A 26,100-nucleotide genomic window follows, 5' to 3' on the forward strand; every position below is an offset into this window, starting at 1 on the left:
TTACACTTCTCCTTACCATTGCACCAAAAGTTAAGAGGTATGTTCTGTTTTATTCATTAAAAAAAAGCAGAATCATAAGCATTATTTATGTAATATAGCTCACGACTGTAAATTACAGGAAAATTGAGGCAACATGTTTTATTTTGTGAGTGCCCAGTTGCATTTAAGTCAAGCTTACCTGCCTTTTCCTGAAGTTCTTTGCCATCTTCCAATGAAATCTCAGTACAGGAATCTTATGTTTATAGAATTTCTCTTGAATTTTTTCTCTCAAGAAAACCTGAAAGCTTTTTAAAACATATAAATGAGAACTATTTCAAAGTCATAGATCCATGCATTAAGTGTTAACAGCTTTAGCTATACATAGACACTGTTGACAGCCAGCTTAATCTTTAAAGAACTGCTTACTTCTGTCCATTCCTATGAAACTAAGAAAACAAACAAGGAAAATGACATCAAAACATGAGATGAGAAAGACGGTCTCACACAGGTAACTTCATTTCTGCGGAGATTAGTATCACTATAGTAGTCAAGACAATGCATATCTACGTTTCATTCAGTTAATTTTCTGTCAGCAAGTATGAACAAATAACACCATTGCTAACAGTATTATATAGTACTTAAGATATGCATAAATACTGCAGATAAGCCCTTTATCAAGACTCCAACGGATGCTCTCAAAGTTTTTTATTGATTGATTGCTCTTTATTTGTTGTTACTGTTGTTGTTCTCTTTTCCCCCCACAGTTCAACTGTCAGAGACAAAGACTCTTCCCCAGAGCCAATATCTCCCATTTCTGTAGAACAGGAAAATGAGCATGTACGTTTAATTTCCAATACTATAGTAGTCTGACCTAAAAAAGTCAAGCAACTGTAAATCTGTGAACCTAAATATTTCCTGACTTCATCACAGTGTTTAATCACCTTTCCCCGAAACAAAATATCACCACTCAAAAAAAAAAAACCACATCAGTGATTATAGTATTCACTAGTAAATACGTATTTAATTGTATAAGACTTTCAAAAACATTATTCAAAGGATACAAAATTGTTTTTAGTAGGATTTTGAGAACATTCACAAACATACTATAAACTTGTAAATCCAAAGCAGAAGTTGAGAAGCAGTAACAGCTCGCAAGTGACATGGCCTTATCTGAACTACACATTAAAGCAGAAGTGATGCTGAGAGCACCTGCATTATATCTGACTTCCACAAGAATGCAAAGACTATTTAAAAAAAAAAAAAACTGAGTATCCCAGAAAGCTTAACTGCATAATGATTGAAACACACGCTGGTTCACAATCTATTTATTATAATCTGTTGCTTTAGATAAACCTCCTGTATGGTTAAATAAATCCAAGCCACATTGTAAGAACCAACAAAAAAAAAATACAGCTCAAATCACATCTCTGTAAAGGGTACGCAATAGAGATGAACAGAGGCACAACCTTAACCATGAAAGCAAGAGCACAGCAAAGTTCCTCATACGTGAATACCGTTCTCCAGATAGCTGATGATGAAAGTAAATAAAAATCATACTAACAGTATCAAATCTAAGATAGGTAAAAATCAGAGCAATATTGTCATATTTGTATATAAAGAATACAGGGCCTGATAAATACCCTTCTTTCATTTTCATCTGTAAACACAACTCTCCTAAACTATCTACCCTCCGTACCTGAACTAGTATATAAAGTCCTATACAGAATGTGCAAATTGAATATAAGTACTTTAGGCTCTCTTCTTTAAATAGAAGAAATACAAGGTTAAAAACACTACCACCACAGATTCCCTCTTCCCAGGCTCCACAGAAAGACGTTAGTAGCAATACCGCCCAGGATATGCAAGCACAAAAGTAGCAAAACACTGGACCAAGAAAACCATAGGAATGCACAGCATACAAACAATAAATAGAAACACATAGAAAACAGTTATCAAGGGAAATCATTAACAGTAGTAAATTAAAGTGAATTAGGACTCCTGACAGCCTACAGCAGATCTGTTTCTAAAATACACATCCATGTAACAGTGGCTTAACTAAACCTATGAAGTTAGCTGAGATCCAGTTACACCTCAGGCAGAAAGGCTTTATTACTCAATCATTAAGATGTAATATCTGATAGTTACATGTCATGAACAATATTATTTAATAATTACAAATTCAAAAGTATTGCTGGACTCAATGATCAAGGCAATTAAGTTATGTACTACTGCTTTCTTTTCAATACTGCTGCTCAGTTTCTTTCTGTACCAATCACACATTTCAGTATTTCTAGTATCAATTTGCTATAGATTACAGCTTATGGAAAAATAAGTTAGACAAAAATATTACAGCCTACAAGGAGTATGGTATAACCCAGTCTTTGCAGTTAAGATCTCTGGCCCAAGTGTAACTTAAGAACAGTACCAGCCTGCACAGACCACAGTTGTTTCAAAGCATTTGAAAACCAGAGATGTTGAAATAGTCTAGATTTTGCTTCAGTGCTGGGAAGTGAAACAGTGACCAAGAGCTTTATATACACAAAATCTGAAGTGTAGTCAAGAAGTTCAAGCAATAATTGTAGCTCAGTCCCTCAAAAAGTTGCTTTCCAGGGTGTTCTTTGCTTTTTGTATGAATGCAGGTGTGAACTTCTTAAAACAGTCTCTGAACTTCCAGTCATGCTAAGAGTGACCAAAGTCAGGCAACAGCACACAAATTAATTCAATTTACAGTTCTCTTCAAAAAAAATAAAGCAGCTCTCCAGTGATAGGTCTGCGGTTTGCCTGACTATCTCCTGTGCAAATTCTGTTTATCTAAAAGTCAGGTGATAACACTGAACATAAATAAAGGGATTCCTTTGGCCAACATTTAAATATTCCCATTACCGTGATGAAAATAAATGTATTTTCTACATATAGAAATTGGCACAGAAGCCTTCTTTATGCTATACATCTGGTGATTTACATGCAATGGCGATACAGCTGCAAAGACTTAGAATACATTTTCTTTTTTGAAGGACTATTTACATACAAGGCCAAACCACAACATTGTTACCCTAAGGAGGACTTCTGCTGTAAAAATTGACTTGTGAACACCCTACAATTGTCTGACAACTCACTCACAAGATTGGAATGCATTACAAAGCTCACGGTTGATCAGTTTTTATTCTTCATCTGAGTACTGAATTCAACATAGTTGCCAGCACTATAATGACAAGGCTCAAGTCATTTTCTAGTAAATCAACATGACCAGATAGGTACAGTCTGTTTTAAGATACAAATGACTTCTACCCAGTAAGAACTTAGAAACAAGCCTCAATAACCTCAGAAGCATCAACTTTTTAAGCCATCACTTCTGAACTTCATAGGAGCGTTGGGATTACTGAACAAGGCCAGGTCAGGTGTCCAACGTGTTGACTTCTTTGGAGCAGAAATAATGCACAACTATTGCATTGGGGTATCGGGCAAACGCACTGTGAAGAGAGAAAACACAAAAGAAGTCAACTTCTTTGAAATACAGCGAATGCTGTTTTCTCTGTTGGAACAAGAACATCCAAGAGTCAAAATCAGAAAAAGGTGCTTACACAGAACCGACGCTGTCCTATTGAGATTTCACTCTGATTTTATCAAAATATTCAAAGGAATTCTATGGATTTTGAAAGAGTATCATTGAAAAAAAATGTATTTTCATTTCTATAGGCACACTTTTCTTAGAAGTCACTGGTATCAAGTTAAAGACTTGGTGACTTACTGACATGATAGTCCTTCAAATCCTTCCTGAAATTTACAGCATTAGAAAAGCCCTAGACAACCAAACCAATATTGCATATGCAAATTTTAATTCTGATGTTACAAGCTATATACTAATAACAAACTTGAAAATGCATATAGCATTAATATTTTCAGACTTAAGTTCATTAAAATATTTCAGAAAAAGAACTATTTCCTGTAATTGTGAATGCTAGTGATATTTTGGAACAGTTCACATCAACAAGATAAACAATTAATGATCATGTGGCATTCCACTGGAGTTTAAAATAGAAAATAGAAAAAAATGCACATAACATTCTAATTCTATACCAGTCCATCATTACTTATTAGGAATAGCAGAAGAAAAGTTATTGGAATCTACGTATCAAGTGAAACAGTTCTAATTTTACATGTTTTAAGATTTCTACACTTCAAAACATAAATTGGCCAGGGAATCACAAAGCCATTAAATATAGAACTATTCCACATGCATCTTAGCTTGAGATTCTTTACATTGCTCTCCTTAGCTTGCAGCTAAAAAGCAGGTAGTAGGCAGTGTTCTTACAGAAATATTCTAAATTCAATATGAGATACAATATTCTGCCTTCCAGAGTAGCAAAGTGTCTTGAGAATTTCTGATGGCATTTTATTCTGTTTTATAGAAAGGAAGATTAAAACTCTTGCAATAAACTTCACTGACTTTGATGCTTTCTCAGCCACTCTGTTGAATGACATAATTTCTATTTCAAACACTCTTCAGATTCATCATTCATACTTCTGTTACTTCTATTTATATATATATACACACACACGCATATAACAAACATGCATGTATACACAAATTTTAAGATTACATTCACATTTGATTCTGTTCCCCAAACTTGGAAGGATGCGATCTCTCACCTGTTGCCTATTTTCTTTTTACATACAGTGCACACCTTCTCCTCTGTAATAATGCACTTTACTTGCTGATGCAAAATCCGCTCCTCCTGAACCTATGGGACAGTAAATAAAACTGCTTAAAAAGCAGTGCCACACTACAGTTCCTTTCTAGTCTGGTGAAACTGAGAACTGTCAAACATTTTATTTTCAGTGGCTATATCTACATCAGCAAATTATATTGCACAAAATAAGCAGGTCTTGCTCTTGTGTAGAGTACAGCTGGTGGTAATGAAAACCCAACATCAACATTACACATATTCCAAGATTTTATTTTGAATTAGTCTGAACTACAGACTAAACCATTGCACCCATTAAGAGTGACTCAGCTGACTACTGAAGTACATCATGTTGGTTTAGTTTACTTGGAAGAAATCCAGTCCACACTCTCCAAGACCATCCTGCAATGCACACCAGAGCACAGCGAGTCCAGAGACTCACAAAGGCACAAGTTCCATCCAAACTAAAATGACTGCACTTGCCAGCATACCCTGAAAAGGGGACATTCAAACTACCTCGTGCACATTTTCTAATTTCAGATGAACTACAGCACCATCCAGAGGAATCACAGCCCATATAAGGAACAGCTGGTTAAAATAGTCAACATCAGCTTTAAAACACAATTCCAACTGGTTATGGGTACTTACCCTCAGAAATTCAGCATGGAGAAGATTCTTGACTACTTGATTGAATCTTTTCTTCTGGGCATTTTCTTCAAGGACTTTCTCTAGGAAGATTCGAATCTCGCTAATCTGTGTATTTGCTGGAAGCAGGTTTATTGCCTAAAGCAAAATACATCTAGTTAGGAAAAATTAAAATGAATAGAAAACAAAACAAAGTAGAAGTTCACTCCCCTTCACACTGTTACAGCCTGCAAACACACCTGCTCCAGTAGGTTCTGCTGACAGGACAAGTCTTTCTTACCTTGGTGGTATCCAGTTTGCTGTGATGTAGCTCCAACACCTGCAAAGCAGCCTGCAGATTGGCTTGAGGCTCCAGCACTTCCATCTTGATTGGCCCCAGGCAATGAACACTAGGTGGGGAGAGATACATCCGAAGCAGAGACAGATAGACCTGTTACACACAAAAGGAAAGCTTCTGAAGTCATTGCACTCGAGAACCCAGCAATTGTACTAGTAAAGTACTATTTTTTTATTATTTTGCATTTCAAAATTCTAAGATAGTCATTCAAGCAGCTTTTTTCTTAAAACCACAGGGAAAAAAGTATAAATGATGTTCAAAGACTTTTAAGAACTACATTCTATGCTAAGGTTTTTCTATCGAAGTAGTATCTTTTAATCATGCCTTCTTCATTTATCCTATATAACTCACATGTCTTCAGAAAACAACACTTTGATTTTTATCATTAACTTTTTTGTGAATGTAACTGGAATAAGAATGCAGCACTTCATCTAAATTACATCAGAAATTTATCTACAGAATATATGTTCAACTCAAATAATGCAGTAGCATTCACAAAACCAAACAAAAAAATTAAGTGTAAGCTAGTAATTCCTAAATCCCGAGAGGTTATACGTAAGTTCCCGTCCATCTCAGACAAAATCCAAAGTCTACACAAAGCAAAAACTTTAAACACCCTACCATGGCACTAGCACTCTACATGCGTCCAAGCTGCTAGTGTTATGTTTTTGCTGTCCCATTTTTTTCAGTATTTTAAGAAAAAAATATATAAAAAATAAGTTTTATTACTTTATACATTAACTACATTATATATTTTATATGCAGCCCAAGACAATTCCACTTCACTCAGAGTGGCCCAGGCAAGACAAAAGGTTAAGTATCCAGGGTCTAAAACCATCCTCACAGAAAAAGGAAGTCCGCAAGGATGAAGCTACTTACATCTTTGTTGCCATCTTTGTTTCTGTCATAATGTTTATGGCAGTAGCTAGAACAGAGAAGAATCAAGTGAAATGCAATGGTGTCCATACATCCAATTCTGATCAATTGGATCAGGACGTGCAACACTGGTTATTTTGCATTACAATGCTGAGAAAAGGGAGGTTTTGTGCAAATATCCCACTTCCAATCAACTTACAAAACTTTCATGTTGAAACTGAATACCTTGATTTCATTATATTAAAAAAGGGGGGGGGGGGGAAAGGGGTGGAGATGTTGGTGTATTTGAATCACAAGGAAAAGGTGTCCATTAACACACACTACATATGAAGGCTGGATGTTCTCTACCAGGCATTTCATGAAACTAACTTCAAAAGAAGCTACGTTGTACACGTCTCTGTTTAGACATTCCTGTCAGTACTGGTTGATTCTATTTTCTCTTAAGTACTTTAGATTTAACTCAGATGGTTTCCTGGCACAACGGATCCAGAAAAAAGATACAACTTTACTATAGGGTTGCACTAACTGAAGGAACTTAACTTACACCTGGACTAGTGAATCTCTGTGATAACAGAAGGCAAGTAAAGTAACATCCACAAATTCACAAACTAAAGACCAATGGAAAGCCATATCTGACAAGAGAGAAGCAAAGAACTCATTAAATGAGAGTAATGTTGCTCAGAAGTGCAATAATAGAAGAATGTGAAAAAGTAATCTTCAAGGGGATTACATCATTATCTGTAATCAAAAGATAACTGGACGAGCCCAAAACTCAAGAAAACATGGACAGAAGATCCTGAAACCATATAGCACTCATGCACCACATACAGCAACAATTCACTACAAAAATCTATCAAAAAAAGAGAAATCCTTACTTTTCAGCCATGTTGGTGTCCTTCAGAATGTGAACATAAATAAACAGAGCTTGCTCATGCTTCCCCATACGACCCAAGAGCAGAGCACGTTCTTCTAGAAGACCTAGTGATAGGATGAAGGACTAGTCAATAGTTACACTTAAAAATGACAACATAAGGTCCATTACTGACCAGATTAGCAGAAAAAAGGATAAACTGCAGTTTAAACATAGACTAAAGTTACACTACACCTACTATACAGTAGCGAGTAATATTTCTGAATTCTGAAGTAACCTTAAGATATAACAAACTTCAGAACTATTGAGGAATTCAAGCTCATCTAAAGGTTCAGCTACATATTTAAGTGATAGGAGATGCCACAGGCTCTCGGACCAGCAATGAATCCTGTAGGGACTGAGAAAAACAGTTCTGCCAGCATACGCACAGGGAGTACACACACAGTGACATACAACAGATCTAGCCATCTTCTCTGCTTCTAGTTACTACGATTCTTAATAACTGAGAAAGTTCTGTTATAAAATACAACAAGAGATTAGTTTAGGCTAAAGAAACTGAACTCACCATCAAAGGGAAAGTCGCTAATTAATCGACTAGGTTCATAACAGCTAGACTTCTCCAAAAAAAGGAGAAGTTTCTTCCGGTAATCCCCCAAGTCTCCTCCTTCCTCCCCAGCAGGCACTGGAGATTTATCTATATGAAAGAAAGAATATCAGTTATCATATTACAACTATTTCACTACACCAGTACACAGAAGAGGAAAAAAATAAAATTAGGAGAAACCACATTCTGATGAAGCCATTACATTCGTAAGAACTGGGTGCACCTGACAAAATACTTCAGGTTCCTGAAACACATGGACAAGTGTCTGATTAGACAGTACAGAGTAATCAAGACCCACCCCTGCCCTTAACAGAATGAATTGAGCAGTAGCTGCCATTTCATTTAACCATCAGTAAAGTTGACACTTGGTCACTTAAGATTTCCAAGGTAGCAAGAAATTAGACTTGCCTACAAACCCACAATTTCTGCTGTTCCAGTTCCTTTGTCATTTAGGGTATCTTCCTCTCAATATGGAAAGCAGAGGTTTAGAGCACTGTGAAAGCTCCTCTGTGCTGTCCCAGCCCCCTGGTCTACCAGAAAAGGCTAAACATACCTGCAGGGAAAGAACTGAGATATTCTTTCATTAAGCCCTGCACTTTCTCACAGTACAGCTGGATCAGACAGTTGTGAAAGTCCGCACCAGTTTCTTCCCAGACATGAATGATGTGTTCCTGTAAACACAAGTTCAGATTCAGTTAAAGACACTTTCTCTGGAAAGTAATTTGCTAGAAGCAAGCCATAATTCCATACTCTATGATTACTTCTACCAAGCTTGACCTCAGGATTTTATATTTTCAAGGCATATTCTGCTTGATCCTAATTATTTTCTTTGCACAAGTTACAGCAAAGCTAGCATTCTCCAAGATGCTACCACGTAACAACACCTTGAGAATGAAAGGCTTATGTGTAACATGTACCAAACATAATGCACTAATACATATTGAGTTCTTACCAGATAAGGGATAGCCAAACTTTTAAAATTTTCAATCAAAAAACTGAGCACTTTGTCTCGTGGCAATGCTTCCACTTCAGGCAGGTCTTCTGTAAATATCTGTAAAATAATTTTATTCACAGAATACTTTATTTTTAAAGCGCTGCAATGTATTTTCTCTGAGACACTGAAGTTGAGCATATCATCATGAAAGGCTGAAGAGTAAGCACAAGTAGCACAGAAAAATCCAAGCAGTTTATTTAGACACCTAGATGATATCTCACACCTGAATGGATTACCAAGCTTCCACTTCTGCCCCAGTCAGCACATATCTTTTGCAGTGCCCAACACCTCTCAAATACAGAGGTCAAAGAAAATTAAGAAAAGGAAATTAACATTTAAATATTGAATCGTGCTCTTGTACAATGATGTTACACCAAACTTAAGGGTTCTTAGACACTTATTATAAAATAAGGCATTTTTAGAATAGAAAAAAAACGAAGAGAAACTGATAATCTGTCTTGATCCATCTACTGCTAAGCTTTCTGTTACAATGCTGAATGCAGACAATCTCAGACACTAAATCGGATTTAATGTTACTATGTGCTTTCTTATACCATACACTGCACTAAGAACCCCAGTGGCAAACTTACCTTCAGTCCATCTTCAGGATAATCTCTTAGCACCCAGACAGAATAGGAAAATACCAAGTGCAAATTCTCTGTGCCTGGAACGCAAGAGGTAGCAATGCTCGACATTAAATTCCTAAAGATCTACCTACTCACAACACAGCAGATGCTTTCAGAGCTATCAAAGTTCCAATGACAGTAAAATTCTTTTTTATTTTCTCATCTCCAATCAACCAAATCACACACTGCAGGCTAAGGACACAATTCATTACTTTGCAAACATAATTCTTGCTTCTGTTTTAAATCAACACTCAAATATGTCGTAAAATTTATATAGTTCAGACCAAAACAATGGTCTGTTGTCTTAATCAATACCTAAGCATTTTCCTTTACTAACTGTACTAATTTGTTTTTATTAGAGTAGAAAAACACTATACTTTTAACTTGCATAGTTTCTTTCAGTCAGTTTCCAGCCTGTCTAATGTCTTCTATGGCAAAGGGTCAAATACTTACTGTGAAAGTAATTATGAATTTATCAAGATAATAATCCTTACAAAAATAATTTTAAAAATAGCAGATTATTTTGTTAGGCTATAATCTGAACGTCACACACTTTACAGTTCTCTAACAGATGAGTGACATTATCAAAATCACACCAATTAATAAGTGTATGAGACATTGCACAAACAGGAATGGCATCAAAGCCATAAGAAGTAATATATTATCACTGAATAACCATATAGCTAACAAGAGCCAGCAAGAGTTAATGAAAGAAATAATGAATAAAAATATTAAATAATATATGTATATATAATCTGAAATTATATATAAAAATTGAACTTTGCCAGTAGCACAAGCGTGAGAGAAATTTATTTCCCCCATAAACCACTTTGGATGGTTGAGTTTGGTTTACTAGTACTGCGATAAATGAAAGAGTTGTGCATTTAGACATATAATATTATAATATATGTATTACTATTATATATAATATTATCACATGGGAGGGAACTATTCTCAACCACAGCAAAAGCAAAAAAGGTCTTAAGTTTACAATGAATAGCCAAGCTAAGCAATTTGTTACTACAATGCTATAACGAGCAATTAGAACTGTGAGGTCATAACCTAGATTAATCTATACACAGGTTGCAACTTAGATTTATCCATACACAGAAAACAAAAACTTCATATAGGACTCTTCATTTTGAGAAAGGCACTACAAAACCCAGCAACTAGTAGCTAGACTTTCCACTGGAATGCCTAATCCAGAAGTCAGACTTTCATCAATGATGGCAAACCATCACCAGAATAAAATACAAAATAACATGGCATATGCTCTTACATTTTTTTTTTCCAAGTCAGAAATAAAAATCTCATTGGTAAACATTCCTTAAGTTTAAACAGGACACTCCTGAACTTTAATTCTTCAAGTTTGCACTAGGAAAGAAACCAGACTAGACAACCAGAATGTCCTTTAGCTTGATACTACCTATGAAGTTTCTGAACAGTAGAACAACTAAAACCTGAGAACAGCAACACTTTCACAGAAACAATGTAGACACTTACCCAAATGCTGCAGATATTGCACTGTCCTCTCATGACCCTTCAATGGTGAGTTGGCTTTCTTTGACTGATCCACCAGTACCTGTAATGCTTTCAAACAAACAAAAAGGTTGATTTCTTTATAACTATGATTATCATTCCAATTTAAGCCACATCAAGCTTCTTGAAAACAACAAAAAAACAGCTTTGCTGTAAACAATGTGCAGGCAGTAAAGACACAAGATTAAGAGCATATACTCCTATCCCTTCCCCTCTCCCCATCCCAACCTCACACCTACCTTTCTCATGCAGACCTTTCTTCTCATACAGTATTATCAGCTCACTGTATTTGTGAGCCTTCTTCAGTACATGTTCACTCTCCTCAATATGGCAGTGATTGTTCTCCAGACGCAGCAATGGTGCCACAAGCGCTACATTTGTCTACAAGCAAAAAGGGAGCACTCAAATATATTTGTGACATGTTCCCCCTACATTCAGAGTACACAAAGCGAGTTGAAACAGAGAAACAGCACAAGAAACAACAGTTTAACATCTCAGATCTCATCTTCCTTAAAAAGTTTCATTCCATAACTCCTTGGGAGAGAAGAGAAACAATACATCAGAGCTATTGCCCTTCCAGAATAGAGGTCTACTTTGAAAAGCATTATTGACAACAAAGATCTTACTGATGCATTTAACAGTAAAAGCCAACACAAAAAGCTCTGGTCAAAATGTCAAACAAATAGGCAAGATGACGTTCTTTTCCCTAAGGCACCTACATGTGCTTTGTTTCATGAAACTACTTCCTGACCAATGAGAAAACTAGCTGAGACCAAAGCCTCCCACATCATCTCTAGACCAAAAGTGAGACAGTTGTTCAAGAATTTCTGACGTAGCTCCTTATCCTCCTCTATTTTTTCATCCTGAAATTCCAACAGAATTTGCATTTCAATAGGGAGGACCTCTAAGCCAGGTGAAAACTCACATGGAGGTAACACTTTAACAGGGTGGTATCAATGATTTGCAACAGCTTCTTTTTGGATTTGATTGTGGGTGTTCCTTCCATCAGAGGCGAAGTACTGGATTGATGGTCAGAATCATTTAGCTTCTTCACCAGCTGACTCCTTTTCTGAAGCACATCAAATGAAAATTTAACATGGAAATGCCACGAATTCCTCAATCCCACCACCAGAAAATATAACCCACCAAATAAAAAACTAAACAAGTAACTAATTTTAATCAGTCGGTTCCTTAAGAATTTTTACTATTTCTAACTACTCAACATATCATCTTTCCAACCACATTAAGGTATATAAATTTGTTTTACAAATGTGTAGTTTTGCAAGATGTCTGAAATATGTAGTTAAACTGAGCAAAGACATTTTTGAGAAATCAGGAGACATTTAAAACATTTGGAGAACAGTCTACATTTTGAACCACAAGACACAAAAAACATCCTCAAGATACAAATTCCCATTTAGTCTAGGAAGAATAGCAGCAGAACAATTCCAGTTGTGCAAAAATAGTCAGAAAGTTATTTTATCCACTACCTCCTGTTCAACTTTTTAGTGCATGCTTTAGACTCATTTCCCGGATAGAGTGCCCTCGATAATAGTCACCAAACAAAAACAAAAGATCAAGAGCCCAAGACCTCTTCGGAAAGGTACTGAAAATGAAATACTGCACTCAAATTCAGATTTCACTCAAATTCAGTCCAGGAGTGAATTTTATCCAGACCTCAGAGAAGTCATATGACTTCTGTGGAACACCTCATGTCTTCCTTTTCTCCTGCTTTCTCAGGAGATGCTGCCATAGTTTTCAACCATGAAGACAGACTAATAAGGTTAGCCTATCAGAACTGGAGTAGACATACTGCCTCCTGAAAAAACTGTCCAACAAAAAATGCTACAACTTGAATAACCCTGCTCTAAAAACAGATACAGGAGTACTCACCTGAGTTAGGTAGTCTATCAGAGCTAAATGTGCCTTCTCCAGCTCTGCCCCAGAGAGCCCTGGCAGGGGGTTGGGATACTGTAACTGTTTCCTGTAATCTGCTGGCAGCAGGTCAGGATACAAACCCATCACATGAGTGGGATCTAAGCAAAAAATAACTAGTATTAGTAATCATAACATATAATGTTGCCAACTCTTTAAATGTAATGTAGCTTTAACCATAAAGTTAGCTTTCCAACAGAGCTGCCTCTTGTCAACTTGTACGTCCATTAGTTTTCAGGTAACAGAAGCTGCTTATGAGGGAAAAAAAAGCAGCAGCAGCTAAAACAAGGCAAAAGTAGCAAGAAAAAGACTGTTTTGAAGTCCAGGCAGAACAAGTTTCAAACTGTGCTCTTGGCACACATGGAGGACAATCCATTACTATCACCTTTTCAGTGCTCTACTTGCAGAATCCTGCCACTAACAACTTTGACAGTAGGACAGGATTTCTAGGAACAAGCAATGTTTTCAGAAAAGATTTACTAAGCTTTTGAAAGATGAACTGAATAGCACTATCCATATCAGTAAGCCTCTGTTTTCATGGAGTTTAAAGTAAACTCCACATTTCTGTCCTCTAATTTAAGTTCAAAATATTTTAAGTTCTAAGTCTTTTTCCATTGTAGCTTTCAAAAGTAAATATGATGTTAGGCACCATCAAGAAAAGTTCTAAGTTCAAATGCACAAGGGATATGCTGTCCGTCAACAATGAAAGAATCTCAGTCTTAAGCACTATTTTATGGTGCAGTCCAGTCTTCAGGCAGTCTTCCAATTATCTTAAAACCTGAAGAATATCAGAGACTATTTTAACTTCCAAAACCACCTGGCTTCAGCAGCTTAGCCCTTAAAAAGGAAACAAGGTTTACGGTCCTCAGTTCAGGCAGAGTACAAGGATGTAGCAGATCTACAGAAGTTCCTTATTTTCCACTCCAAGCTACAAGGAGACTTTTGACATCTGCAGAAACTTCAGCCTCCAGCATCTGCATATATGCTATGCACACTGCAAGAACAGGCTACAATACAAATATATTCTGCATAAAGTGCAATTTCATGATTTAAATTAGCTAACTCCAGCTACTTTGAGTCAAGTACTATAACCAGCATAAAAGGCTTAAACAGTTGCCTAGACTATTTGCTACTCACAGAGGGACTGGTCAGCACAAGACAACGTTGTTTTAAAAGGAAACCAAAACACACAATGATCTGCAAACTTCATTTCATCTCTCCCAACCCAGGTATCTTAAGGTCAACTTAAGCATTTACCTGTTCCAAGCTTGGCAAAAACTTGCATTGACTCATCAAAGCGCTTCTGACAGAAGAGGTTGAATGCAAAGAGGTTCTTTATGTGGTGAATTTGTTGTCGCTTTTCACTATCTGAATCATCTTTCATTTCCTACACACAAATTGATAAACATTTAAAAACTTTTGGGCAGCACAAATGAGGAAAAAAAATGCTTTAGAGAAATAACAGGAGTAATATAATTTAGAAAGAAAACAAAATCCAGAAGCCTGCCATATTCAAAAAAGGATAATCTTCCCAAGTGAACACCTCCGACACTGATTCTTCTGATTGATTCTGTCATTGATCTTCATTGATTCTGTGCTGTGTTAACTGTGTCACTGAGATAACCTGGAAGGTTTGAAAGCTATCTCTGCTTAACTATATACTTACTATACAACGGAAAGTATGTTTTAATTCATTGCTTTTTCATTTATTTTTTTTTTTCCTCCAAGTTAGCAATCCTACATACAATTAATTCATTTTAGTGCAACTCTAGGTAAATTTTCAGAAATCAGAAAATCCTACAACTGTAAAAACAATGGAATTAAATACACTGCTTCTGCATCTCTAAGAAATTATTATATTTCAGGAGTAACACAGGGCTATTATAAAAATTCCTGGTCACTGATGAAACAAAACACACAAAGCTAAGCAAAACTGTTTACAATTAGTCTAAAGGCTTTAAAGTCCAACTGGTCAAGTCTGCAAGAAGGTAACTTAAACACCTAAGAGAGGTAACTCTCATACAAGATGACATCACAAAGTCTAAAGCAACTACAACAGCATTGAGAACTGGGAGCATGACCCTAAAACCTACATCAAAAAAGGCTAGAGAGTTTGTGCAAAGTAGGCAGTAGGGAGGTTAAGCTCTTCAGCCTAGTGGCAGTCAAGCAGTAAACAAACATCCTTTTGTGTATTTTTGTACAAGAAAAAATTCCACTGCAAACCCAAAGGATCTGGAGTACTTACCGCTAACTGCAAAGCCAACTCAAACTGCTTATCCTGCAGAAGTTGCTGGATCTGTGTGGCTATGGACACCGGGATGAGCCGCCAAACAAAGTGATTACTTGCCACATATATAATATTTGTCCTGCAAAGAAGCCAAGAAGTCTAGTTACCAAGTTCCAGCACTGAAAAAGGAGTCCGGTTAATTTACGCATTTATGAATCAGATACAAAGGCAAATTAAGCAATACTGCAAAGAAGGAAGGAGCAGAAATCTCTCCAGTGATCAGAAATTCCCAAAGATGCTCTATTCCTATAATTTACTCCTCAAGATATTGTTCATAAACAGCAACAGACTGTTTCAATGCTACTACTTAAGCTAGGGGAATATGATACTTCTCCCAGTTTTTCAGTATGCTACCACACACAGACACCTCAACAAAAGCAATCATGTTCTACTTAGTACCCTCCAGAGGTGATGAAGCGTGGTCTCTGCAGCTCAATACTCTGTACCAGCAGCCGGGGTTCAAACGTGCGGATCTCCACATACCTCGGTAGAACAGCAATGATGTAGGGAGGTTGATGTTCTATTTGGGAAACAAGCAAAAATGTAAGTAAATCATTCTCTCTTGACACAAAGAGAGTCAAGCGTGTCCCTTTGTTTTCCTATTAGGAACAGAAATCAATGCCCAATGCTGACAGCAATTTGCTAACAGACTACAAGACTTTTTTTTCATTTTTCAATATATACAATTTCCACAGCACTCAAGTGCCCAGAAAAACTACAACATCTTCCATTTCAAATCTTATTCCTTTAGAGAAACAGATAATATGCATGTTCTCCAAGAAGAAAATAGGCTAGAAGATGACAAAGAAACAAAAATAAACACGCTGGATTCACCACACTTGGAAAATACAGCTAAAAACACTCTAGAAACCAACTGTCACACTCCAAAGCCAGGTGGTTTTTAAACACTGTGAATGTAACAATTTTATCATTTACAAAGGAGCAAAGAGGCAAACAACAAAAATTGCTGCTAATTCTCACCCATGGCTATCGGAATATCTGTCCAATTCAATGCACATTTCTGGGTACACACCCCTTCTTCATTGAGGACAACAGTTAGATCATCTTGGCCAACCGCAACTTTTCCATCAGCTACAGGGGCAACCAATGGTTCCAGTTGCTTCCCCGTTGGAAATAGTTCTTTGATAGATCCTTTTCCATCCACCTAGGATAATAACGAAAACAGAAAACCCACTGTTCAAAACAACCTTTATTTCAAAGATGTAGAAGAGCAAGGATCTGAAAGCAAAAGCTTACTAAATACTACCTCGTAGGATTCTCAACCCAGATTAATCACAATTAGGACAAGTGTAATCTTAAATCACCACAAGAATTTCCTGCATATTAACATTTATTTTGATTACACAGCAATTGGAAATAAAGAATTAATACTCTTGTGTCTGAGGTGACATATTCGTGTTACCATGATGTAACACAATGGAAAGCACAGCAATGACAGCAGAATAGCCAAGTCCTAGGCTGCAGCAAGTGAGGGTTTGCTCAAATGCAACAGCCATGGGCACAGAAATAAAGGAAAGAAGCTGCTCACCTTCAGAAGGCCTCAGGTATGCAGGGATCTCCAGCAAGATACCCTTTCCTGCGATGCCCACTCTTAAATGAGGTCTAGGAAGGGGTGGATCCTGGCTGCACCCCTTCCAGTCACTCAGGTGCATTGCATGCACCTGAGCTCCCCTGGGTTGGCCCTGCCTTCCCACCAGGTGCTCCATCACTGGTTCAAGCTGTGACTTAACATTTCTGCCACACATGATAGTAGCTGAGCACAGATATCATACAGGCACATAAAATGCATAGCACAGCAGCAACATCAGTAAAATTGCCCAGTCGTCCCTTGGTGTAACTGCAGGATTTCAGTTAGATCAAAACTTAACATGGTTTTATTCTAGCATGAGTAAGCACCGTCACATAAGAAATAAAACAAAAGTAAAGCAAACTCCCTAGTCTTTTTCCCTGCCTTAACCACTCACTGCTGTGGCCACAGATAATCCAGATATCCGAACTCAAACCCATTATCCAACAAAATAAAAAAATAAATAAAATTAAAAATCAAAATGAAAGCAATATTTCATGAGTCAATCTAACAACTCACTGTTGCCAAAACAGACAAGCTTATTCCCTCAGCTCCACCTACATTTTCCTGCTGCTTCCCTTGTGTTACAGCTTAAGAACTCCTATCAGAACTCCTATCATCAGCTAACCAGCAGAAAACAATTCCTTAAAAACGTGAATATCTTTTATGTATATTTAATGAAATCAAGCTGCGCAGTGACAGGTTGGACAAGTACCAGAGCCAACCCAAAGATGACAGCAAATCTCCACTCTCATTCTTTGAGCAGATACAAAAAGACAACCACTAACTTTACCACTAAACAGTTGGAATCAACAAGAAGGACACAGAAAGGGACCACTTCCACCAGCAGTATCGGTCTGAACTGACTGTAAACTTACCACGCAGTTTTCCTGCCAACTATAGAACTGAGTTGCCACTCAGTAAATATGTATATGAGGTACACCACACCTTCATCTTATTTTCCTGTAATATCAGCAGAAGCCAGTTTTAAAGATGAAAAGATAACCAAGTATCACTGTCAAATTAAGCATAAGCAGAAACTGTAAAAGTAAATGAATGGCAGTAAGTTTGGAGACTTTCAAACAGGAATTACTACCATTCAGAAAGAGAACCAAAAAAAAAACAACATTAGTTTGCTCTTTCTCCCACATAAGAACATACATTTGGTCTTTTTGTCATTCTAGAGCGAAGTTCTTTCTTAAAAATACTACATAAAATGCAAGCTGAGCTTACAAACTCTGCTGCCCAACTAAAACATAAGCTTTTCTGTTATCTTTCTCCTACAAGACCTTCATACACCAGTTCCAACAGTGATAAAGAGAAGATCTCTTCCTGGCAAAGCTTTGGCTCAAAGAGATACATTTAGACTGCCCTTTCCAAAACCACATACAACAAGAACACCAGATACTGTTTTTCATAGTTTGTCAGCTCAATTTGTGAACACAGGAGCATCCTACAGTCCCTACTGCTATTCATATCTCCTTAAACACTGAATTTCAAAATCTGTACTTACCCGTATCAGGTAATAGTCTCTCTTGAAACCTACACAGATGGAGTTTTCACACCAGGCCATAGATTTGGGCACATCAGGTACACTGAAGTCACCCTGAGGAAAACAAGTCAAAATGACTGTTACAGGAGAAAATCAAAATAGGAGTGTAAGAAAAAGCACTGTTATTATCAAGCTCCCTAGCACACACACACCTGACTTCTGCTGGTCAAGGAACAGCAACGTTCAACTAACAGGCCAGATTCATGCACAGAAATAGGCATGTTGTCAGTCACCTGCACAGCTTCCAACTTGGAAGCAACTGGTAGTCAGCAACTACCTTCTGACTTAATGACATACTTGGAAAACTTCAGATTTAGGGTGTTGTTTTTAGGACCCACTTCCATAGTGCCACTGTTAGGTATACATTTATAGACTGCACGCTAACATATTTCACTTAGTAATAAACATACAGCAACAGGAATATTAATATTTAGAACACAGCCTTTTACTTCATGAAACTGTATTAATGCCACCAATTGTAGTTTAAACCCTGTATTTGCACCTTTACATACTGCCGCTTTGCTAGATCACTGCAAAACCAACAGGAGTCAATACTCTAGAAGTCAGTATTGCCTCTACTAGGGATTGCATGAAAGAAAAGTAAATAGAGATCCTATGGAGGCATGCTAGACTATCAAAACAGTCAACTCACTTGTAGTTCATGGAACTCCCTGTCCTTCCAAAAATAAAGTTGCAGCTTCTTCCGCACTGCCACACACATTCTCAGCACCTCTTCTCCATTGTCTGAATGCTGTAGAAAGACAGGCCTAAACTCATTAATACTAACAGGCAAAGAAGATAATACAAGGCCAAAAGAACCTTCAGCGTGAAGCAAAGCTGTCAGCTGAAAAGTAGCTTTGTTCATTCATGCCAGAATGGGAGTCTCTAAACACAAAAGCATGGAGTAGGTAAGTGAGGTATCAGAACATGAACTTTGGTTAGATGGCAGCAATTGTGACACCACAAAATACAAAAAAAAAAATTAAGAGAGCACTGAAGACAGACACACACAAACAGAAGATAAGTAGAGAGCTGTCAGCCCAACTCTGAAGACGATGATAAACAGCTTGAAATCTGTGCAGTACAGGAAAGGAAATGGAACAATGCAAAGAAACTATTATGCTGATGGATAAAAATATTAATGACTATCTTTCATATTCTATCTCAATGGAAAAGTTTCCAGACAAGAAATACTAGCAAAGCTAAATGCCTGTACACACAAACACTGAGGGACTTCGAAGTGACCGGATGCACTTTAAAAGACATCACTAGTTTTTACACTTAAGAAATGCTCGATACTTACTAGAAAATGCTTAATACTAAGCTTCCCACAGGATGAAGAGATAAAAGTACAGATGATGAGCATTAAGCCATCTATTCTGGTTGCAGACCAGACTTCTGTACAATATGAGTAGGCTGAGAAACTCAGATACAAAGGAGTAAATAAAGCACAACACAATAACAGAGGATTGCTGCGCCTTATGGAACCATTTAATGGCCTGGATCTACCATAAACATCATGTGACTCCTTGAAAACCAATGCAGTTTAACAGAAACAAAAATATAATAGAAACAGCAATGGAAATGCTTGGTGAAGCAATGCAAAAGGAAAAGCCACCCTCATAGTTACCACAAGACTGCCTTGAAGTTAAAAGCTACACCCACAACAGACACAGGAAGACAAATAACAAACATACACAAAATTAATGAACGAAATTTACACAGCAACATTTAAAAGTTCTTTTAAAAAAAGGAGGGGGTAGGGATACCTGCGCCATTGTGTTCCATATCTTACCTGAAGGTCACAAGTGAACAGAGATGCACCTTTTGCCTTGGAAACTGTAGTGATTTGTTGAAATGTCAGCAGGTCATGGACATAAATGTTATTTTCTGTTTTAAACAAAATTCCAATTATTTTTCAATATTTAACACACTGAGCTCACTCTTAATTCAAACAAATTATTGCAGTTTATGGTTACATAAAAAGACGAATTTGTTACAGAAAATAAGACAGCAAGAAAGAAAAAGGAATCTTTTCCCAAAAACTGAGAAGTAAGTGCTGAGGCACAGAAATACAAGATTACGCATGCAGAAGAGAAGACTAACACCAGCTCTGGCAAAAATCACATGAAGGAACTGAGAACAGGTGCTAATCAAGCAGAGGAAGTGGGAGGGAAAGCGACAGCAGACAGGCTAGACCAGGGCAAGCTCATGCTGGAAGACCGTATGAACAAAGACCATTTCGAACAGGCTCCTGAAATTAGTGGGAAGTGAACAGTTTCAAACGGGGGATGCTGTGGTCACATTTTTGTACGCACGAGGACGCAGGCAGCTGAAATCTACGCATGCTGGAGTCGGGAGAGCCGGGACTTGGAGATCATAGTAAAGGGAGTAGCAACATAAGCAAAAACAGACATAGGAAGATCACAAGGTTAAACAGAAGCCTGAAACAAGCAAATTCAGATCTTCCACAAGAGGGTAAAAGATTGCCATCTGCACATAAGCTGCATTTGACACCACAAAGCAATGGTAAGTTTCATGCATCAAACAAGTTTGTACAACAGAAAATTTAGTACAGTCCACATACATATATATAATATGTATGTATCTATGTGAATGCACATATGCTAAAGTGTGTGTGTATGTACAGTTTATATATATAAAAGCATATGTGCATATTTTTTCCTTCTTTAGTCACAAAGCTTAGTGTTAACACTTTTGTTCCCCAACTTGGCTTACAACAAGCAAAGCTGCTTCTCATTCTAAGCTGCATAATGCTTCCTCTGCCAGGTGAAAAAGCCTGAATTCTAGAAGACAACTTTTCAATAACTCGAGTACTATGGACATGTGGAAGGCGTACCAAATGCAAGCCACGTAACCGCACCAGGAAGAGTTCATTAAATATTAAAAATTTTCTTTACTTACCTAACAGACTGACCAGAATTTTAAACTGAGAAACAACATGAATCTGAAAGAAAGAATTCTGTTAGTGATTTCATCCATAAATAAAACCTCTGAATAAAGCTTGATTATAGATAGTCTACGAAAAAGCATTTAGCATAATCTCAAAATAACAAAAACAGCAAGGCAGTATCTATGTACAACCTTCCTGACAGATATTGCAGCCACTTTCATTTACACCCTATGTGTTCTTCACGTAGCACACACAGCTTGCAACCTAAGCAGATAAAAAACATTGTAGCAACTGGTATGCTCCTAGTACAGGTGTACCTCTAAACAAAGTGCACAAGTGATACTGAAAGAGACTGCTTAATCTTTTTTGAGATAAATGCTTTCCTGAACACTGACATAACCAATGAACCAAAGTTCTTCCCCCACTAAAAAAAAAAAACACATAGTTGTAAGATTGGCAGTAGATAATCAGTTACTTTAATTCTAAATTGCAAGTAATATGAATTATACTCACATTGCTACAACATTTTATCCAGAGGCAAATTATACCATCAGTCTGTCGGTGTGTTACCATTGCTTTTATAAATATTCTGACACAGTAGTTAAGTATTTACTGCAAAAAACAGCATTTCCACAAACGTCAGAAATAAACCTGTATAACCCAAAGCCTAGCTTTCTGCTTCAGCGAACACACCAAACTTGTTGCTGTTACGGGAAGATAGGGGCAGCATAGCCAGGTGTTCTTGCCCACTAGAAGAATCTACAGACTCATGGAAATCTTTTAAGCTTAGCAGTGATTCAAGAAGTACATGTAAGATTTCGTTTCTTGTCTGAAAACAAGGGATATGCTTCCCCATGCCGAGAAAATGCTACTTCCTACCTGCTGAATCTTTTTTGAGAAGTTCTTGTTGGATTTCTCTAGCGTCACTTCAAATCTATTGCAACCTACCAAAAAGATTTGAGAGAGTATATAAACTGAAGTTGCCTTTAAATTTATGGCTGAATAAATCTTACACTAAACAGACGACAAAGAACTACGAAAGCAAAATCAGATGCTTAACACTAAATGCATCAGAAGGTCTCGTACATCATCGGGTGAAAATTCAAATAACACTATTCGTACTTGTCTGAGAACTTCATCAATAGCTATATTTTTACCTTGCTGGGATTTTAGGTAACAAGATTTAAGCATTTTGAAACCCAAAGATACAAAGATATCCATACAGAATTTATCCATACCAATCAAGTATCAAAAACTTAAACTGCTAAGGAACACATCACTGTAAAGTAGACAAGGAATAAACACTACACCACAAGGGTTTAAAAGGAGTTTTAGGGATAAAGACTTACAGACACTTTCTGATGACATAACCTCTCCTGGCACTGATGCAAAAAAGGGGGAGAAATTTACCATGTGAGATAAGACACTAGCAACTCAAGACTAGCATGTTCCAATTGGAACAGATGTCCTACAAGTTTCAGAAAAAGCAAGCTAAATTCAATCTCAAGTAGATATAAGTACCTTTCCAAGAGTTGATGAACCTGGATAGAGATGTTTTTTTATCTTTGCTGTCCCATGCTACACTGCATTACTGCATTCAATAACTTGCATTATCAACTACTACGTAGAAACCCAAAATACAAATCTATCCAGTGAAAATCAATTAAGTTTCAAACAGAATAGTGTTCTTTGTGGCATTTCCACGATAGGTTATGAGCATTTGTAACTAAGAGATAGAGAGAAAAGTAGAAACATGACAGAAATAGTAAAGTTCCTTCTCTCCCAGACCCGATGCCGATGAGCCCAGTGAATAAACTTGCTCTTTCATTCACCAATAATCCAGCCTTTCATTAACAGATGACAAGCAAACCTCTGACAACAAGCACACTGCACTGCTTTTGTACACGTTTATACACAGCGAGTACTGCATTCAGAGAAATTACACTTTCCACAAAAGAAAGATCTGAAGACCTTACACAAAGCACACTCTAACACAGACAACAGGCGGATACTACTAGCTATCCTTCTTCAATACCTGATAAACTGTGTGTACCTTTCTATCAAATATCTCACACATTCTTTAAGCTCTAAGTTGGAAAAAATCAACAATTGAATGTATTTGCATTAACATCACAACATCTGACACAAAAGAAATAAAAATAACATAATCAACTTCTTGTGTCATTCTTTCGATCAACTTACCTATGTCCTTCTTGATCCTGTAAAGAAGAAGATGCCCTTGCTTGGTACCAACAAGGAGCCATTCCTCTAAAAGGAGTAGGGAGAAAATAATCAGTACTGGCAAAATCTGCCCTACCCAGCTAAGCTGCATTTATCAGAACACCTGGAAGCTTGGTCCAAAAGCCAAGGAGGACTTTATGTGGCAACCACAGGCATGTCTCCCTGCAGCGTTCTTGTGCAAGTTCTAGACTACAGCATTTGTTATCAGGAGATGATGGCCAAAAACAAAACAGTAAAACAAAAGCTACAGCCAAGAGATCACATCCTGCTTATTTGTATAGACAGAAGATAAACAAGCAGTTGCATTTTGTACAATCAAGAGAGTCAATAAGCTATTCTTCAGACATCACTATCTCCCAGAGAGGAACACTGCTACATAATAGGGAAAAAAAATGACAAGGAGAAGTTCTATGCCTTAAAAAAAAGTCACGCTTTTCATAAGAACTCTCTGAAATTGTCAGCTATGCCTGAACCAACGTAGCAGCTTTGCTTAAATGGCATTTGAATTGCTTGGACAACTAGCAGTCACTTAAGATTTACAAAAGAGAAGCATCTCATATACAAACTCTGTGGCAAAGGTTCAGACTGTTCCAAATGACTGCACTTCCAGCATTCAAAATGCGTAACATCTTTATCAGGTCACAAAATCTGATTGAAAATCTTCCTCTTTGCTGAGGGTCATATAGGAAAAACATGCACACAGATGTTTCTTACTACTCCCAGTACTTCCTCATTAGTAAAGATAGTCGTATTTATATACATTCTTGTTTTCCTGCAAGCCCCACTGTTCCTTACTTGACTTTACCCAACCACATCGTCTGAGGCCTGTGCGCTTGGGCTCCCTTACACTCTGGCAAAGTAAACACTTCCATAGTGATAAAGATTAAAATCTCAACAAAGAAATAAACAATCTTCACAATTCCACAGCATCTGAAGGGGTTGTAATACCAGTTTTGTCCCACAGCAGCACAGCACAGGAACGGCCCATACAGACACAACCTTCCCAATTCGTCCCCATTAGGTGCTGCAATCCCCTGACCAAAACCTCACCAAGCACGCCCAAACATACCACCCATACACCTATATAACACTAACAGATGCAAGCAGGCTCTAACGTTAAGACTGGAACGCCCCGCTGGCGTTAAGGATAGGAACCAGCCAGCACTCAGGGAGCTGCTCTCAGCGCTGAAGCGGCCGCGCTCCAGGCCTGCACCACAGGCGCCCCAGAGCCAGGCAGCCCGCACCCACCGGCCCCGGGGGCGGCTGACGAAAACGAAAGAGGAAGGGGGGCTGCCCAGCAAGGCGGGGGAGGCACGGCCGCAGCCCCAGCGGCTCACCCCAGGCCGCCAGGCAGTCGATCTGCAGCGGCAGCTTCTCCAGGATCGGCACATGCTCAAAGGCGTCGTGCATGGCGACAGCTCCGCTAGGCACGGGCGGCCGCAGCGCCCACCAGCCGGGATCCGGCGGGCAGGGACCGCGGGAGCTTCCCCGGCGCCGCGGAGACAGGAGCAGCCGCTACCGACCCGCAGCTCCCTACCCTTCCCGGCAGCCCCCGCCGCCACTTCCGTATCGAAGCCCCGCCCCGGCCAGGGCGGGCCCAGCCCCCGCGGCAAGGCGGGCCCGGGGACGGGCGGAGGTGGCTCTGAGGCGGGGTGGTGCGCCGAGCCCGCGGCTGCCCCGCCCCTTGGGCGCTGTGCCGTGCTGCTGGGTACAGCCAGGAAAGGGGACTGAGGCGGAGCTGGTGATTGTGGCTTCTTAGTAAAACGCTAATAGCAGAGGCGTCTGGTTGCCATTCTCTAACACGAAACTGGAGTGCATAGGAAAGGCAAAAATTGAGGAACCTGCGGAAAGCAGATGAGAACAGGAAAGTATCTCCTACAAGTAACTAACTCTGTTTTCAGAGGGCCTAAATTTTATTTTTTCTCCAGTAAGATGACACCTACAAAATAATGCTCTGTTCTTGCCAGATTGATAAATTCCTTCAGGATGAACTAGGCCAACGAAGTTCAGCCTTCACGAGGAAATCTTCACTTGTTTTCTCATCCCTTCCTGAAGAGGAGGCAGCTGTGTTTACTCTGGTGTAATGTCCACCACCCCTAGCCAAGATGCTAAATGATCTAAACCCAGCAAGAAAGAAGCACACAGTACTGAGTTCTCTGAGTGTCTTCACTGACAGTGACCTCTTGCAGACATCTCCAGTCCACATCTTCTCCCACAGCAGTGGTCTCTTACAGCAAGGCACTCTTACATCCATCCATTTGCTTTCCCGCCCAGGGATGAAACCTGAAGCATGACACCATGCTAAGTTGCATCCTCTTTGCAGATAACAACTGCAAAGGGAAATATGGCTTGGGCATATGTCAGGTCTCCTTGGCCTAAGACTCCTACAACTGAAGGAGGAACATAGCACTGTTTAGTGAAAGGAAA

The 26,100-nt window shown here is 38.3% G+C and overlaps 1 protein-coding gene across 4 annotated transcripts; it reads right to left on the bottom strand.

Annotated features, from left to right (window-relative positions):
• Positions 981 to 25,251, bottom strand: VPS39 (VPS39, HOPS complex subunit). Of its 4 annotated transcripts, XM_021403390.1 has the most exons (26): positions 25,011 to 25,251; positions 23,635 to 23,700; positions 22,312 to 22,376; positions 21,444 to 21,486; positions 20,837 to 20,887; positions 20,314 to 20,408; positions 19,171 to 19,269; positions 18,480 to 18,572; positions 16,360 to 16,543; positions 15,778 to 15,898; positions 15,337 to 15,457; positions 14,349 to 14,478; positions 13,050 to 13,192; positions 12,082 to 12,225; positions 11,396 to 11,537; positions 11,121 to 11,207; positions 9,582 to 9,655; positions 8,950 to 9,048; positions 8,551 to 8,668; positions 7,959 to 8,087; positions 7,398 to 7,500; positions 6,526 to 6,571; positions 5,590 to 5,739; positions 5,313 to 5,447; positions 4,630 to 4,721; positions 1,289 to 3,449 (listed from the first exon to the last, which is right to left on the bottom strand). In XM_021403390.1, the coding sequence occupies exons 1-26, from the start codon at positions 25,081 to 25,083 to the stop codon at positions 3,374 to 3,376; spliced, it is 2,679 nt and encodes an 892-aa protein (XP_021259065.1). In that variant the 5' UTR covers positions 25,084 to 25,251; the 3' UTR covers positions 1,289 to 3,373. The 4 variants fall into 4 exon arrangements, with proteins under 4 accessions (XP_021259067.1, XP_021259065.1, XP_021259066.1 ...); XM_021403392.1 differs by lacking the exon at positions 4,630 to 4,721 and having other exon boundaries at positions 981 to 3,449; XM_021403391.1 differs by lacking the exon at positions 20,837 to 20,887 and having other exon boundaries at positions 25,011 to 25,250.

This window comes from Numida meleagris, chromosome 6, assembly GCF_002078875.1.
Source record: "Numida meleagris isolate 19003 breed g44 Domestic line chromosome 6, NumMel1.0, whole genome shotgun sequence".
NCBI lineage: Eukaryota > Metazoa > Chordata > Aves > Galliformes > Numididae > Numida > Numida meleagris.

Coding starts and splice junctions, on each gene's coding strand:
- VPS39 (XM_021403390.1), bottom strand. CDS start 25,083: ATGCACGACGCCTTTGAGCATGTGCCGATCCTGGAGAAGCTGCCGCTG. Junction 23,701..25,010: donor CGACTGCCTGGCGGCCTGGG/GTGAGCCGCTGG, acceptor TACTCCTTTTAG/AGGAATGGCTCCTTGTTGGT. Junction 13,193..14,348: donor TTTTGCCAAGCTTGGAACAG/GTAAATGCTTAA, acceptor TTTTTTGCTTAG/ATCCCACTCATGTGATGGGT.